Below are 18,277 nucleotides of genomic sequence, written 5' to 3'. Positions count from 1 at the left end.
AGCCTATGGCGATAGCATAATGGCTATATGTTCCATCGCATTCATGCAAATTCCTTCTCGTTCTTTAAGCTCTCTCTTAGGCAGTCTTTACGGTTCGCCTTGGAAGTTGGTGATATCACTGTAGAGATACATCAACTTTCCTATGAATGCTTTTAGCCATTTTGTACATCCGAGCACTTCTGTGTTCCTTCCCTTGTACCTGGAGATATCTTGTATAGAGGGAGATACTCCTACATTGATGTTGTTGTGCAACATCACTAGATAGACTCTAGCGGGTCACATTCTGATTCGTTTTTACACTTGGGAGTGGGCACTACTTGAGTGCTCAACTTTTCAGTTACTCTAGTGGGCCACATTTTGATTAATCTTCACACGCGAGAGTGGGCCCTATTTAAGTGTTCGCTTGCTTTCCCCATACTTTCAGCCATGAGATCTCCCTACACACATTCCTCTTGCAACCACAATGTAGACTCTGATTGCGATGCTCATTTTCATAATTCTTGAGCATTAAAAGTCACTTGTAAGCTCCACACACCCCACACCCCACAGGATATATCATAATTGACCTTCAAGGACGATAATGAAATCCATCTATGTCTTCAATTCAGAAGGTCATCAAACCAATACCTCGTGCTCTGAAAAGAGGGTGTGTGGGTGAGGTTGTCGCGCGAGGGCATTGCTATTGCTACAACAAGCGATGACTTGAGGGTGTAGACACTCGCTTTTTTTGCCATGCTACATCCTTAGCCTAGAGATAGATTTTTTCACCAACTTTCAGATAAATGGAATTGCCGTGACATGGAATAGCGGCACTGAGCTTCAGAATTTTGAAACCATGCTATCGGTGTCGTCTCAACGCCTCTCCCTCGTTTCCGTCCCACATTGTATGTTGCCTTGTGCGTGTGTGGAGAGAGAGAGAGAGAGAGAGAGAGAGAGAGAGAGAGAGAGAGAGAGAGATATTAATGAATTCATGCTCCTTCACAGCAAATCAGAAGTGGCTATGCAACCGAGCTTCTTCAACCATTTGTAGAGATAACCTTGCAGTGCCTTCGAAGGAGAACCCATTTTCGGTGGATGGGTTAACCAGTTTGCATTTAAAAGTCGTCTATTCAAGGTCATTGTGTGCTCTAGCTTGGCGAATTCTACATGCTTGCGACGCAAGGGCTTTGAAGAGTGCACAAAAGGAAGGGCTACAGAGCTCTTCAGCAGTCTTGCCCGAAGAGGACAATGGCATGCTCCGACGAGTGTTTTTGACAAATACACTATATGCATTACCAGCTCTACCGCTTCCTGCTCTAGCAGTTACTGAGAAGAAAAACATGGGGAAGAAGAGCTCTCTCAATGATATGCGAATACTAGAGCAGAATAAGCGAATGCAAGCGCTTAACAGTGCACCCACTGATTTTCCAGGTTTTATTAGGGAAGGTATGGCATGTTCCAGCAAAGCAAGAATTGTTTTTTTCCTGAGTTTGTTTCAAGTTTGGGGAGACAGAATTTGTCATGTTAAGGATGCATTCTTTGCTACCTGAGGTTGTTATGTAAAATGCCAGCTTGTCTTTCAAATGTTAAGGCAGCCATTTGATATCTGTGAAATGTTGTTGGGAAAGGCACCATCAAAGTTTGATAACTCTTTAAATTAACGTCTGTGTGTCTCAACTTATTCATAACTTTATTGTCAAATTTCCTTCTTCTGGTTTTGAAGTTTGAGACAAATATGGTGCTAATAAGGGTAGCATGATGATGTGGTGTCAGTAATGCATATGTGCAGTGCCAACAACAGTACATATTGAAGACCTTTGGACAAGGCTCTACACAACACCTTGTTGATTTCCAAACGGTTGGCTATTAAAAGGCAAGAGTGGTAGCTATCTTAGAATTGTGAATGAATTATTTACAGACATATCATTTAATCATGATTTGCATCTTTGCATGCACGCTAGGACATTGTTCCAAATTGATGCAGTAGACACAAGTGTAGATCTCCATTTTTTTGTTTGTTTTTGGTGTGTCATGGGTTCTTCATTCTTTGTCGTTCTTTGTGGGGCACACAGGTTTCTATGGATGCTCATTCAAGAGGGGTTAGAAACTCTCCATGTGTCACCTAACATGGCTGACATTGTAAAGTATGAGGTAGAGGATGCTCTACACCACTTGCCTGAATAGAAAGGCCAAAGATAAGATGGAATTACTGCTTCTCTCTTCAGGCACCTTGGCTATGTGTGCATGGACAGTAGTGTTGCTCATGCGTTGTTTTTGATATCCTCAAGATCATTGACAAGCTTGTCATTTGGAAATCACAAGCATAGCCTTTTTATGTGTGGCTAAAGTATCTCACGTGATCATGATTCATACGCTTTTGTCTTTTATGCCTTTGTTAGCCTTCATAGCATCTTTTGAGTCCCTCAACACATCTGCTTCATGTTTTGAACGAAAAAACAAATTGCGAGCAAAGGATGGTTGGGTCTCATTGGTCTCATGGAAGCATGTACCCTCTTATAAGAGAATGTGGGGGCACAATTTTGAACTTAAGGATCTATATTTTGCTAAACTGGCTATTTTTGTACTAATAAATTAATCTAAGTTGTATTTAAAGTGTGCATATTTGAATTGCTAGTTAGTAGTGGCTTTGTATCTCCACCTACCTGAGGAGCCTCTTGCTCCATCTCCCTCTGTGTAAAAGGACCTGTCTGTTTACTTGTACTCTTGCAAATCATTTTCAAATTTGCACTGACAAAGACAAGATCATTTGCCTTCTCTTCAAGCCGATTTCTCTTCTTGGAAGCAATGTGGCTAAAGGTACTCCACGATTGCTCCAAGCATGAGGTGCTAACTGATTGGCTGAGAATATGGGTCGCCAATCTCTGAAGCTCAGGGCCATCATAGCCATAGTCCTCCCACCATTACACCTATCTTCCTGCAATCAATTTGAACATCTGGACTACCAAATGACCCCCGTATCTCTCCATACTGTCTCAACTGATCTTTGACAATGCATCGCCCGAGAACCCTCTTGTTTAAGATCTCTGTAAATTGGTTCATGACTTCTTTATCTGTCTCTTGCCCTGCATCTTGGAACTTTGGATCCACCATGTATGCTGCCCCGTGTGTAGGAGAGGCATATGAATTTCACCTCAAGCTACAAAGCGCATGGATCTCATCATATCGCTCTACATCGGGCGGAAGCTGCTCAATCATGTGGTTCATTGCCTCATGTTAGGTGCAGCGGAATGAATGTTGTATTTTCTCAAGATTAGTGATCTTTATTGCTCAAGGTTCCTTTTAGTTCTTTAGGGAAAGAGAGAGCTTTCCGTCTGGTAGAGTGCTGTGGTCACGAACAAAGTGAGTGGATTGTGCGTGCAAGTGAATGAGACTGAGAGAAGGAGAGAGAAGAGATACGACACCCGAGAGGTTGTAAAACCCTCCTCCGAAGGCCCCACTCTCGTCGGTGAGAGTGGTCTATTCTTTGATTTCACCAGGTGTACAATGCGTATGCAATGGACTATGCAACTTGGTCTATGCCGATGACGACGACGGTGACGACGACGACGATGGCTGAAATCTGAGATCTTCTAATCACTGAATTTCGGGACTGTTTTGGGGCTGAAAATGATTGTTTTGGCTGCGTTTTCTTGGTTGAAAAATGAGGTTTCTTAGGGCTGAAAACTGATGGTCTTTACGGGCTGAATCTACTACGCTTTAGGTGAATGATGCCGGTCTTAATTTGCTGCTGAAATCCAAAAACGTCAGGGGCTGAAATTGGTCCTTTTGTCGCTGGGGTTCTGCAAATGCAAAAACGCTAGGCTGATCTGCTGTGTCGTGATGACGCCGGGGCTGATATGCTATGCACAAATCGCCAAGGCTGATCTGATGCAAAAACGCTAGGTCTTCTGTGGAGAAAACGCCAGAGTAGTCGCGGGGGTTGGTCTAGCTGAGAAGTTGCCTGTTGAGCAAGGTGCTCCTGCTGCCTCTTCTACTAGAAAGTGTGAACTTTGGTTTGCTTATATATTAACTTAGCAAAATTGCCCTACCTACTTTTGTTGGAAAGTCACTTAAAAATAATAAGTGAAAATACCAATAAATAGGAAAATAGGCTAAATGCATTGGAAAATTCCCCTAACTGATGCTAATGGATTCTGATGGGAATTCCGATGATCATGCTGTGTGCAACCGGAGGATATGCATCTCTGCTAAGTGACTGGGCATGCACGGTCTACGAATAGACTCACAAAAGTGCCAGATCACTGCTAATCTAGACTTGACTGAACTGACTGAACCTTGTTGTGGTGTAGCTTGTCCACGGACACATAGGGTTGGGATGTGTCACGTGACATCCCCTCCTTTTCAAAGTGAGGTACTGGTACCGAACTGTATGGCGTCGAGGGAGATCGCCAACAACATCCGGAATCCTGGAAGGGACTCTTCGCCGGCCCACTCTGGTGTGTGGGTCGTGCGGTACTTGAACTTCATAAAGGTCTGCAACGCTTGCTTCTTTGGGCCGCGCCGAAAGCGACAAAGTCTTCTGAATCTCCTTTCTTGCTTCAACTTCGTGTAGAGTCGTGCTTCTTTCGTCTTCAAGAATCTCCATGGCTGAAAATTCCTGAAACAATCTCCAACACAAAACCATGAACATACCCATGCTATGTAAAGTGAAGGAAACAAATCTTGTCTTCTCTAAAGACTATGTATGCAATGTAGATGAACATATAGACGGAGTGACAACCCGTTCATCAAACACATGCAAACAATGCGATCGAATCTTTTCTGTTTGATCAAAATCAATCAACTTTGGCAAATCACAATGGAAATGCCCATGCTTGGTGCTCACACAATCATGTGCTCTTTCGGAAACTGTGTCATGCCAAGGAAGAGACATGGAATGTGACTTCCTGACATACAAACTTTTCAACTTTTCATACACAATCCGCATACATTCATGCTCATCCATGAGAGAAACGTGCTCATATGTCATGCCTAGGAAAAGGGATCACATAACGATGCTGACTAAAATACAGGAAACCTTCACGAATGAAACACTTGAACAATGCGTACGTATCAATCATGCGAACACATAATACTTCCTGTGATGGTTCTTTGGACCAAGGCTCGAGAGCCAAGATCGGTTCATCCTGAATGATCGAATCGTCCTGTGGGGGTTCTTTGGACCTCGATTCGAAAGCCAAGATCGCTTTTTCGTGATTGATCGAATCTACAACGAGGTTAGCTTGACTAGAAAAAGCATCAACTAACACATCATCCTTGTGAACAATCACATCATCTTCATGCAACTCATCATGCTTGTGAGAAATCACATCTTGATCATCATGCAAATCATCATGCTTGTCTTTATCATTCAAACCATTATGCAAATCATTGGCATCCAAATCATCATGCTTATCATTGTGCTTCAAATCATCATGCAAGTCATTGTCAATCAAATCATCATCATGCTTCGCACAATCATGCAAATCCCGTGTGTCATGCTTTGGAGAAGAAGAGACTGAGAGAGTCTCCTTTCCCCAAATCTCTTGCATCTGTGCCTGAACTTGAGAATAGAGTCGCCAAAACTCTTTGTTTTGTCGGTTGTTTTGTTCTTGTATTGCTTTTCTTTCTGCTTTGTCTTTTGCATGCCTGCGATCCATTTCTGCTTTTCTTTCTGCGTGTCTGCGTTCCATTTCTGCTTTTCTTTCTTTGCATTCACGATCAAATTCTGTCATTCTTTCTGCATTTCTTGCTTTGCGTTCTAACTTCTTTTCCATAAACATCTGGTTCAAAGCCTCCATAGGAGTTAGTGCAATCCTTGACGTAGATGGGGAAGGGGGAGGGTCGGAAAAACCTCCTGGTGGGGAAAATTCTTCTTCGCCTCTCTCATGCTCATCACCTCCAAGTGAAGTATCCATTCCGCTTCGAGTGATGACCATTCTGCAATCGTGGGTTCTTGTGGGTTCTTGGGGTCTTGGGTTCTTAAGTCCACGAGGAACTTGGGTTCTTGCGGGTTGTGGGTTCTAAAGTTCACGAGGAACTTGGGTTCTTGAGGGTCTTGAGGTTCTTGATTCGTGAGAATCTAGGGTTCTTGAGATGTTCTTTCGCTTGCAAATCGCGTTGAAGAAGGATCTTCTCTTCACCCGAGTTCTACCCTTTTCTGCGGGCGCACCCCTTGGCGGCCTTGCGCTCACACCAAGGTTGCTTTTTTCCACCTCACGTCGATTGGCCGGCCGCTAAGTGCACGGTCCGCTCTCAATGAGTGAAAAGAGACACAAGGGGAGGCTGGACAAGCCCTTCTTTCTTGGGATTCCTGTCACTCTTCAACAAAATACGATTAGGAATCGCCACGCCCAAGCAAACTTGGGTGCGATCACAACAAGCAAAAAAGATAAAATTCTTGTGGTTCTTTCCTTGAGTAATGCAGAACACTTCCAAAGCTTTGATACCAATGTTAGGTGCAGCGGAATGAATGTTGTATTTTCTCAAGATTAGTGATCTTTATTGCTCAAGGTTCCTTTTAGTTCTTTAGGGAAAGAGAGAGCTTTCCGTCTGGTAGAGTGCTGTGGTCACGAACAAAGTGAGTGGATTGTGCGTGCAAGTGAATGAGACTGAGAGAAGGAGAGAGAAGAGATACGACACCCGTGAGGTTGTAAAACCCTCCTCCGAAGGCCCCACTCTTGTCGGCGAGAGTGGTCTATTCTTTGATTGCACAAAGGTGTACAATGCGTATGCAATGGACTATGCAACTTGGTCTATGCCGATGACGACGACGACGATGGCTGAAATCTGAGATCTTCTAATCGCTGAATTTCGGGACTGTTTTGGTGGCTGAAAATGACTGTTTTGGCTGCGTTTTCTTGGTTGAAAAATGAGGTTTCTTAGGGCTGAAAATTGATGGTCTTTACGGGCTGAATCTGCTAAATTTTAGGTGAATGATGCCGGTCTTAATTTGCTGCTGAAATCCAAAAACGCCAGGGGTTGAAATTGGTCCTTCTGTCGCCGGGGTTCTGCAAATGCAAAAACGCTAGGCTGATCTGCTGTGTCGTGATGACGCCGGGGCTGATCTGCTGTGCACAAATCGCCAAGGCTGATCTGATGCAAAAACGCTAGGTCTTCTGTGGAGAAAACGCCAGAGTAGTCGCGGGGGTTGGTCTTGCTGAGAAGTTGCTTGTTGAGCAAGGTGCTCCTGCTGCCTCTTCTACCAGAAAGTGTGAACTTTGGTTTGCTTATATATTAACTTAGCAAAATTGCCCTACCTACTTTTGTTGGAAAGTCACTTAAAAATAATAATTGAAAATACCAATAAATAGGAAAATAGGCTAAATGCATTGGAAAATTCCCCTAACTGATGCTAATGGATTCTGATGGGAATTCCGATGATCATGCTGTGTGCAACCGGAGGATATGCATCTCTGCTAAGTGACTGGGCATGCACGGTCTACGAATAGACTCACAAAAGTGCCAGATCACTGCTAATCTAGACTTGACTGAACTGACTGAACCTTGCTGTGGTGTAGCTTGTCCACGGACACATAGGGTTGGGATGTGTCACGTGACACCTCATAAACCTTGCCAATGCAAGGGTCCATGCCATCCACAACCTGAAGCAAATGAATCACCGGTTTTACCTGTGCGTTTAGACTCTTGAGCAAGAATCTTTGTCTTCTCCTTGCACAGAATCCCTGCAATAGTCTTTGCATAGGGGGAGGAGAAGAAATCATCATTGATGAAGACCCGTCGGACCGCATTTTGACATTCAGATAGCCTGTGCACAAGGAGAAAGTTGAGTGCGAAGCGGGTGTCTGAATAATTTAGAAGCACTTTGCCGCCCCACCTCTTGAGGTACTCGCATCGAATGAAGTTGTAACTTGTGATTGTTGATGAAATTAACAATCTTCACTGCATCAGCAATGACTGATGCATTCCATTCTAGCTTGTTGATGTCTTTTAGAAGGTTGTTCAAGCAGTGCGCCATGCAAAAGCACACTGTCACATGCGGATAGTGACCTTCTACAATAGCTATTGTTGCACTGTTTGATGCCTCCCCATCTGTGACAAAGGCCATCACATGTTGCTCATCGATCGTTTCTATGGCCGCTGTCCACTCTGCAGCGAGGAAATCAGCGGACTTGCCACTCTCAATGGCATCATGAGAGTGCACAAAGTTCATCTCTCCACTTGAGTATGCGACGAGGCCATGGATAGATCTCTTCCTTGTATCGCTCCACCCGTCGGCAATGAGGGAAACGCCATGTTTTGCACAAAGCCGTTGAATATCGAGTGTTGCTTGCTCCTCGATTGCCTTCTCTCGATCGAGCAAAGTGGTTCGGAGAGCCTTTGAAGATGGCGGCACATAGCCGGTGCCGTACTCTCCTCTTTGCTCCACCATAACTTTCCAGTACTCCGACCTATTTCAATCACACATAGAAGAGGTTAGTATGATTATTCATAGTTTAAACTTAAGAGATCATAGTGGCGGAAATGACGATAACGGAAGAAATGAGAGAAGATTGATGAAACTTATTGAGCCGCGACAAATGGGATATGGTCGTGATAGAAGAATCGGGCCACGGCGGCATCTACCTCTTCCTTCTTCTTTGGGTCCCAAGAGGTGGCAAGGGTCCTTTGGCGACTGAAGATCCACCGCCACCGGCACCTGGTAGAAAAGGAGGAGGAAAAATGAGGGTCCTTGGGTCGATACCTTTGCGTTCGGGTTTGGATTTATGGTTGAATTGCCGATCCTTTTCCTCAGGCTCCTTCCTCTTCTCGACGCTTACGTTGGTGCAAAATCTCACCTCATGGCCTGGCACTCGAAGAAAGTGTGCCCTCACTTTGTCATGCCCCTCTTTCCGCGTGTAAGAGCATAGCTTGCATGCCCATGCACAAGAACCTCCCGCCGCTGACAAGGTGCCCTCCGAGGTCACTTCATCCCACCACGACCATTCCTTCGCCTTTTGAGTGTTGCCCGCTGTCACGCGACATATCCAACCCTATGTGTCCGTGGACAAGCTACAACATGACCAAGGTTCAGTTCAGTCAAGTCAGTCTAGATTAGGAAGTGTTCTAGCACTTTTGTAAGTCTGTTCGCAGACCGTGCATGTCCAGACACTTAGAGTAGATGCATATCCTCTGGTTGCACACGGCATGATCATCAGCAGTACCATCAGAATCCATCAGGAGCATTTTCCAGTGCATAAAACCTATTTTCCCTTTTGACATTTTTCACTTATTATTTTGAAGTGACTTCTGTTAGAAAGTAGGTAGGGCAATTTTGCTAAGTTGTATATAAGAAAACCTAGCACTAGCACTTTCTGGCAGAAGAGGCAGCAGGAGCATTGCTCACAGGCAACTTCTCAGTAGGACCCCAAGTTCTCTAGCGTTTTTGCATCACAGCATAAGAGCTAGTGTATTTGGACAAGAACCCAGATCAACCAGCGTTTTTGCATTTGCATCAGCTTGCCGACAGCAGAGGAGAATTCAGCCATAGTGTTAGCAGTTGCATCAGCAGATCCATAGCAGATTTCACCAGACAGCAGAATTCAGCCCTAGCGTTTTTGGTTTGCAGATCAACTTCAGCGTTTTTGCAGATCTTCACGACGGAATCAACCCTAGGACCAACGTTTTCAGTTTTTAGCAGTCAGACACCGCAGCAGAGTCTCCGAACCTCGCAGATCTCACCTTCCCGCAACAGATCCTCACCGCACGGTCCGATCCAGCGTCGTTCACAGTTTCAGCCCAGAAAACGCAGATTTCAGCATCTGCGTTTTCAGCGCGTCGTCATTGCATCGCTGTCACCGCCGTCGTCATCGACATAGAGTCAGAATTCAGCAGATAAAGATTTGCAGATTTCAGCCCTTAGCGTTTTCAGATTTCAGCCCGTCTCGTCGTTGTCCTCATCATCGTCGACATCGTCGGCAAGTCCAAAGCATTGTAGAGATTTGTGCAATCAATAGTAGACCACTCTCGCCATAGAGAGTGGGGCCTTTGGAGGAGGGTTTGACAACATTCTGGTGTTGTATTCTTCTCTCTTTATCTCTCAGTCTCATGCACCTTCATTCACAGCGTTCACCACTATGTTTGTGTCCATTGCACTCTCTCACTAAAGGAACGGAAGGCTCTCCCTTCCGTAAGTAAAAGGAACCCTTGAGCACAGTTCGGAGCACTCATCTTGAGCAAAGTTAACATTCTCTTCTGCTGCACCTTACACCCACATGAACGGAGGGGTTGTACTTGTACAAGAAGAAGAGGCCATGGATTATCTGAGAAAGAGAGAGAGCTTGATTCTTGAGGGTTTGAGAGAGGGGGCTTGAGAGAGGGGCTTGACTCCGTGAGAGCTTGAGAGAGAGGCTTCACTTGTTGAAACCAAGGGAGAGAGAGCTTGAAGCCTTGAGGGCGAGCCCAAGGGAGAGAGCTTGAGAGCTGGAGGGTAGAGCTTGAGAGCAAGGGAGAGAGAGCTTGAGAGCTTGAGGGTAGAGCTTGAGAGCAAGGGAGAGAGAGAGAGCCTTGAGGCTTGTTGCATTTGTGAAGGAAAGGGGTGAGGGGGGATCAATTTATAAGGTCTTCCTGAAAACAACACACCCAAAATCTGTCTGTTTTTGACCGTTGGAGGTTGCTAGAAACTCCCCGTTTTTTGTGACCGTTGACTGCCATTCCGGCCTTCCCCACCCTTTCCCCCGTTCCTATAAGCTGCGGCGGAAGTGAATGTCGATAGTTCTCAGGTTGAGTGCTGTGAACTTTGCTCAAGGGTTCCTTTTACTTACGCAAGGGAGAGCCGTCCGTTCTTCTTAGGGAGAGAGTGCAAGTGCAATGACAACAAACAAGGTGAATGCTACTGTGAATAAAAGTGCAGAGAGAGAGAGAGAGAGAGAGAGAGAGAGAGAGAGAGAGAGAGAGAGAGAGAGAGAGAGGAATACGACACCAAATGATGCTTAAACCCCCCTTCAAGGGCCCCCCTCTCTATGGCGAGAGAGGTCTATGCTATAGATTGCACAAATCTGGTACAATGGTCTAGATGCAATGGACTTGCCGACGATGTCAACGACAGTGATGGCGACGACGAGGACGGACTGAAGACTGAAAACACTAGGGCTGATCTGGCTGGAAATCTGGAATCTGACCTGAGGCTGAATCGGGAACGCTGAACTGATCTGAACTGAAATCTGAAAACGCGGAATTAATATGATCCGATCCGGAAATGCTGATCTAATTTAATATGAAAACGCTGATCTGAAATGTGAAAATGCTGATCTGATCTGCAACTTGCAAAACGTTGGGGTTGATTTTGATACGATCTGAAATGAAATTTGAAATCGCGGAACTAATTTGATCTGATCTGGAAACGCTGATCTGAAATATGAAAATGCTGGGGCTGGTGGCTGAAAAATGTTGATGTGCTTCTCTGTCGGTACTGTTGAGTCGAGGCCTTGCGAGTTTCTGGAACTCCTTCCGCTACCTCTTCTGCTTCTACTGAGTGCCCAATGGGTTTCTTTTATAGATTCTTTTGCAATTTGCCCTACTCATTAATAAATAAGTGAAAAATGTGTATTTTGGGGAAAAAGGTTCTATGCTCTGGAAAATGCTCATGATGGGTAGTGACTGTCATGCTAATGATTGTGCTGTGTGCAATCATAGGGTATGCAACTATTCTAAGTGCCTAGACATGCATGGTCTGCGCACAGGCTCACAAGGGTGCTAGAACACTTCCTTAGAACTAGGATAGCTTGTCGACATGCACATAGGGTTAGATGTGCACGTGACAATTCCGGTCCGTTCCCCCCTCGCCGTTCTGGTAAAATCCGGTCTGTCGGAATGCTCTGCCCTTCTGGGACGTTCCCTGCACTTGTGACCGGCCGGAGTGCCGGAACGGCGTTCCCTGGTAACTCTGATGTAGTGTATGCTGAGATACTACTCTAGGGTCTTAAGAACCTCTCAAATGAATTGTCTAACTCAAACTCATGCGAAATAAGGAAAATAAATACCTAAAATGAAAAAATCAATTAATAGGATCCCATTGGGCATTCACCTGAGATGCATAATTTTAACACCCTCTTTATAGCTCATAGTCAACATATGTAGAAAGACCAAGTCGATGAAGAAGCTACCATGGACACCCGAGTAGAGGCCTTCTACTAGATACACCTTGGATTTGCAACCAACAACTTGTCACCAAAAAAATGCGATCTTGAGCACCGATTGCCTTATAGAAAGTTGAATTGTAAGCCACACTACATCCAAGAATCCCCATTCATGAACTGTGAACATATCACTTCAAGACAATGAACTTTGGAACACACAGGGCATAATCCCGCCAACAACAATGGATTGTATGCACAACATCCATAGTGTTTTATATATGTCACGTTGGTTCCTTGCTAGATGCAATGTGCTTTGAACTTCGACGCACGGGTCTAGACAGTGATGACTTGAACTTTGTCACATGGGTCCAAATCAAGTATTGGGAGCTCCACTTGCTCCTCATTGTGGCTTACGTGCCTCTTTGGCTGAAGCATGTTGTGGCACCCACCAATGAACTAGAAGGCTAGAACTTTTGCTTGTGTAGTCTATGCCACAGCGGGAGACTCTGTTGAGTCCTTGGTAGAATTGTCACTACTGTCCTCTTCAAGCTTGCCTTTGCCTTCGTCCTTTTGTGAGCTGTTGCCTTTGCCTTTGGATTTACACTCCCAAGACAAACGACCTCGCTTTCCACAATTATAACAACGGCTTTGCATGTGTCAATTCAACACTTTTTGAAACTCGAACTTTGCCTTGGGAGACTAAGACGGCTTCCTTCTCAACGAGAAAAGAGTTGAGATCGTCAAAATCCAGCTTTTCCTTTGTGATTTGCAAGCGTTATGTGTTGCCACCGTCTTGTACTCCTCATGCAACCTCGTAAGTACCAAGGCAGCTAATTGAGTACTAGTCAATGCACATTCCATAGTTGAGAGTTGATCAGGGATGACCTTTGCCTTCATAAAAAATGACTGCATCGAAGAACGGGCTTCAAACTTGCTGAAAAGTAATTGTCCAAGAAGGGTGATCGCTGGTATTGTAGAGTCTCCATGTGCCATATCTCCAAGCTTTGACCACATTTCACTAGTAGTTTGCGAAGTGTACTGAGGAAGAGATTTCCTTTGTGAGGCCCGAACAATGGCTGGCATCACCTTACTCCCATTACTTGCATCCCAATCAACATATGATTGAATAAAATCATTAGTGCGTTTATTGTTGCTGAACCTCGTGGCTCTTGTCTCCGTGCTGCCAACAATGTCCCACAACCCTTTCGTAGAGACCACGGCCGCTTGACAACGACCATAGTTTTCTCCAGTAAGTTTGTCGGTAGTGTTCGAACACGGGGGAGCCATCTCGGTGACAAAGCCTCGCATAAAGAAGCAATTTCCAGAAGAAGACAAGGCTTGCCCTATTACGTGTGAACTAGGGTTTAAAGGGTTTCTAATAAAAAGACCACAATTGTCTCGAGTATGTTTGTTGGTAGTGTTCGAACACGGGGGAGCCATCTCGGTGACGAGCCTCGCAGAAAGAAGCAATTTCCAGAAGAAGACAAGGCTTGCCTTATTACGTGTGAACCAGGGCTTAAAGGGATTCCAATGAAAAGTGACTTTTATGGCTTAAGACAAACCACAGGCCAGTGTTTTAAAGAATGCTACCAAACTCACGCACAATAGCCTGGTTGAGGTCCGGTATCATTCTTTTAGTTGCTTGCCCTTAACAAATCTATTGACTCCATCACCTTCTACTGTCAGGATTGGCCGCATCACTTTAGTCAGACAGCATAGAGACCAGCCTACTCGGCTGAGGATATGGTTACATGGGGGTCTCTCACATGCATACCTGAGACAGTCGTGTGAGCACTTTGTGATCTGCATATAGCAAAACGGATCTCATATTTCCTATCTCGCTGTTTGCTCATGGTGCATGACCTGTAGGGACGTGGGCTAAGTCCATGGGACATGATCCCACATCCTCAGATGTATACTTCAGACAATTGGTTTGCAGGGACGTTTTCCTACTTATTAGATTTCGTTTTAAAGTTGGGCCTGGCAAATTCACTTTGGGAAATCATTATCTTTTATGCGCTCAATCAGGACCCGGCATCGTATTCAAGATTTCAGCAGGGGGACAAACATCTTTTCTGGGCATAATGTCAGCTAGTTGTCATAGGGATGTCATAGCTGTTGTCCAAGCTATGCATGATAAAGGTGATAATCTTATTCTTCCTGTTTGGACAAGCAGCGAAGTCGAGGTTACATATTGTCAAGTTTGGATCTTTGTACTTCTTTGGTTATTTTCAGCCTCTTCTTCGTAGGTTTGTAGTAGTATTCATTTCTAAGCTACATTAGATCTTAAGAATTTGTTCCTTTAGAAGTTGTTGTGTGGAGTCATTTCTAGGATTAAGTTTTTGAGATGTTTCATCCTTTTTAGGTTAAAGTTGAGTACTTGTTTCAAGTTTAGCCAAGTAAGCTGCTTATGGTTTGTTTTATCTAGTTTTGTTTAATAGCAAATAAAGTGATTTCCCCCCCCCCCCCTTTGCTTTTGTAGTTTTATGAGTGTTTTATCCCCTCTTATAATTCGTGGGCTCAGACTATTCTGAACTTTTTTTTTTTTTTTCTGAGAAAAAGATCCTTCTATTAGTTAATGAAAACTGCCCATAGGGCTACATCCACCTCTGCAAGAGAGGGCTACAACAAGCATGATGGGGAGACTCTCCCAATGAAAACACAGCATATATACAATGTGGCTAAATCAAGAGATGGGAGGAGGGAAAAGCCACACAGGTGGACAGTAGTGCCATCTGAGCACCCCCTGGACCATGGTGTAGAAAGGCCCAGGGCGCTAGAGTCGAAGGAAAGCCTCGCGGCGCTCCCGCAGGCGGTCGGAGCTGCCCTGTAGTCCCTCAAGCTGTCCTCTGAGAGTATGGATCAGCTCTAGCCAAAAGTCACGAACAGCCTTTGCTGGTGGCACACGGCGAGCCTCAAAGATGCGGAAACAACGGGCCCGCCAGATGAACCAGAGAGCTAGGCCGCTGATGAGCTCCCAACACTCCTCTCTCTCACTGCACCACTCCTGTGGAGTAAGGTCTGTAGCTGGCTGGAGTGTAGGTCGCCCCCCCCTGTATCACTATCATCCTGCTGGTGGAAGATAGCTCAAACTGAAGTGCCGGGCCCGTGAGGGTGGACCAAGCCGCTGTCCCCCAAGTGTATTGTTGAGCCGTGGAGAGGGCAGGCATCAGCCGAAGAACTCGTAGCCACACCTGCTGGGCCGAGGGACAGTCCCAAAGACAGTGTCACTGAATCTCCACCAACTGGTCACAGGCTGTACATGCGGCCGAGAGACCACTATGCACAAGCCAGCTCCCTACTGTTGTGGCTCTGTGTGCAACCAACCACTCGAACAAAGTGACGCGCCTCGGCTGTCTGGAGTCCCACAGCCTCTGCCAAAAAGCTGCCAAGAACTCAATTGAGGCCCTTCTCCTGCCAATGACGTGCTGCAGCGGGGCGAGCCTCTCTCTGTGCTGCAAGTATATGACGTCCAAGCCGAACAGTGTACTGAAAGAAAGGGACTCCTGGGCGGTCTGTAGAAGAGAGGGGGTCCCTCTAAAGCCACTCACCAGGATCCCACTGTACTCGTGCCAGTGGACAGCACTCCCAAGCCCATAGCCTCCAGTGTCCTGTCTCAAGAGCTACTGGGTCAGGGTCTATGAGGCAAGTCCTCCCACAGATGCCCACAACTCGGATCCTCTGGAAACAACACTCTGCTACCTGCGGGGCCTTGACTGCAACTCGCTGTAATCGTTCCCCACCCTGAAGCTCGAAGAACAGGGCTGGGACAATCTCTGAGCAAGACCTGACTGAAATGAGAACCTCCAGTCGTGTGAAGGCTCCCATCCAACGGGGTGCTACTGGCTCGAGAGGCGTGAGCCACTCAGCTGGAACTGACTCTGAGATGTCCTGACACATGCTCTGAACCCCTCTCATGCCCTGTAGCTGGACAGCCTGCACCTCCTCTGACAAACCTGTGAACTCTAGCCAGTCACCTAGAGAGCGCGCTGGACCTGCTGCCATGGGACCCCAAGAAACATGAGGCCTACTCCCAACCAAGTGTCCTCTCTGAGTGCTAACCATGGGGTTCTAGACGAGGGGCTGCCGTAGGCGCTCCTCCGTGCACGTCGGCTGTCTCTGCTCTAGGCCACGCCGTAATAGCTCCCAAGAACGAAGCAAACTCACAGCGAATCAGTCCTCCAGTCTTCTGCTCAAACCAACTCGGCGCAACTCTGTAAAGATCCATCTGGTCGAAGGTTGCCAAGGGCCTCTTGACTGAGGCACCCTGGCACGAAGCCTCTGCAGCAAGAACTCCTTCCAAGGCTCCTCGCCTGGAAGAAGTCCTCTGACGACGAGCTTCCCAAGAAGGGCTCTGCTTTGCTGTGCTGGATCAATGATCCCAAGCCCTCCCTGAGAACAAGGAAGTGTGATGACCGACCAAGCCACCTTGGCTCGGGCAATCTGAGTGTCGCGACCTGACCAAAGGAAGTTCCTGATCAGCCTCTCTACCTGGCTGATGCAAGAACTCGAGAAGATCCAGCAAGAAGTGATGTACCACATAGTCGCCAACAACACCTGGTTGGCAACTACTACTCTACCAGACAACGAAAGTCGTGCTGAGCTCCAATGTAACAGCTTTCTCCTGATGGACAGGAGGAGAGGAGCAATCTACTGCTCGGGGGACAAGTCCAAACCAACCTGACAACCCAAGTACCGAACTGCAATCCCTGGAGGAATCCACCTGAAACCCTCTCCTGGCATCCAATCTGGCACAGGAGCACTACCAACCGAGAAAGCCACTGTCTTTCTCCAGTTGGTCAATGCGCCCGATGCACAGCAGAAGGTCTCCAAAGCCTGCCCACATCTGTGTAAATTGGCCTCCTGGCCCTCTAAGTACAAGGCTGAGTCGTCGGCAAACTCAGCGTCCAAAAGCTCATCTCCCCATATAGGGAGTGCTAAGCCCCTCAAACCTACCTGCTGTGACACCAAAAATCTGCTCATCGCCTCCGCATAGAACAGAAAGAGAAAGGGGGCAAGAGAACAACCCTGTTTGACCGATCGTGTGAGCATGAAGCGCTCACCTCTACCTCCTGCCAAAAGCACCTGACTGTGAGCCTGCCTGTACAAAGCTGACACCCCTCTGATCCAAGCATCTGAGAAGCCCATCCTGCGAAGCGTGCCCTCAAGAAAGTCCCAGTCAACTCTGTCGTATGCCTTCTCAAAATCGAGAAGAAGAATCACAAGGTCCTCCCCACGGAGACGTGCCAGGGCAGAAGCCTCCCAGAAAGTGAAGATGTTGTCAAGGATACTGCGTTCCTTGACTAAACCTGTCTGAGTCCCATGTATAAGGCTCTCTAAAAGTGGCTGAATCCTCAAACTCAGAGCCTTGGCAAGAATTTTGTAGGCTGAGTTGAGGATGGTGATGGGGCGCCACTGTCGAATCTCATCCAAGGAGTCACCCTCCTTCGGAATGAGGTAAATCAGGCCCTCACTCATGCTATCCGGCATCACTCCTGTGTGCAGAATGTACTGAAAGGCACTACAAAGATCTGGGCCAAGCAGGTCCCAGTACTCCAAGAAGAAGCTGGGAGTCAACCCATCCTCACCTGGACAGCTACCACGAGGGAGGGCCCTAAGAGCCGTGTACAGCTCCTCAAGCTGAAGAGGTAGCTCTAGCTTTTGGCGCATCTCCTCAGTCACAAGACAAGGCATCTGCGCCCAAACCTGCTCCCTGCATGCTTCCTGACTCTCTGACTGGGGCTCAGCCGACAATAGCTCACTGTAAAAGTCAGTAGCAACTGCACGCATATCCTCAGGCTCACAAACAACTGACCCATCGGGTCTCCTGAGCTGATTGAACTTGGCATGCGAGTGCCAAGGTCCCACTGTCTCAAAAAAAGCACCTGTCACTCTGTCACCCACCTGAGTCCAGTGAGATGCCTGTCGGTGAAAGGCAAACTCATGGCGCCTCTCCTCTGTGCAAGCAAGCTCCTGTCGAACCTGCTGTAACTGCTCCTCCAACCATGGACTGTCTGGATGCTGCTCCTGCATCCTCTGTAGTGAAGCAATGCCTCGTTTGAGACGCTGCTCCTCCTCTCTCGCTGCAGCCCGTCGAGCCAAAGACTCCTGGAGAAAAAAGTGGCTAAGCTGAGCTAGGCCTAAGGCCACTCTGTCTGTAGGTAGAGACTGGCTGTCCATGCCCTCTGTCCAGAGAGCCTCTACCCTCTCTCTGAGTGCTG

The 18,277-nt window shown here is 46.7% G+C and overlaps 1 protein-coding gene across 2 annotated transcripts in view; it reads left to right on the top strand.

Moving 5' to 3' along the window:
• Positions 1-645: 645 nt before the first annotated feature.
• LOC147460640 (FKBP-like peptidyl-prolyl cis-trans isomerase family protein) overlaps positions 646-18,277 on the top strand; it is a 57,455-nt gene continuing 39,823 nt past the window's right edge. The window contains exons 1-2 of one of the 2 annotated variants that reach the window (XM_086508310.1): positions 646-884; positions 985-1,425. In XM_086508310.1, the coding sequence (XP_086364436.1) occupies positions 836-884; positions 985-1,425 (490 nt within the window). In that variant the 5' untranslated portion in view covers positions 646-835. The remainder of the gene's footprint in view (positions 885-984; positions 1,426-18,277) is intronic. The other variant, XM_086508303.1, reaches the window with a different exon arrangement.

Source organism: Adiantum capillus-veneris, chromosome 3 (assembly GCF_014529385.1).
Source record: "Adiantum capillus-veneris isolate H3 chromosome 3, ASM1452938v2, whole genome shotgun sequence".
NCBI lineage: Eukaryota > Viridiplantae > Streptophyta > Polypodiopsida > Polypodiales > Pteridaceae > Adiantum > Adiantum capillus-veneris.
This window is presented reverse-complemented; position numbering and strand designations above follow the sequence as displayed.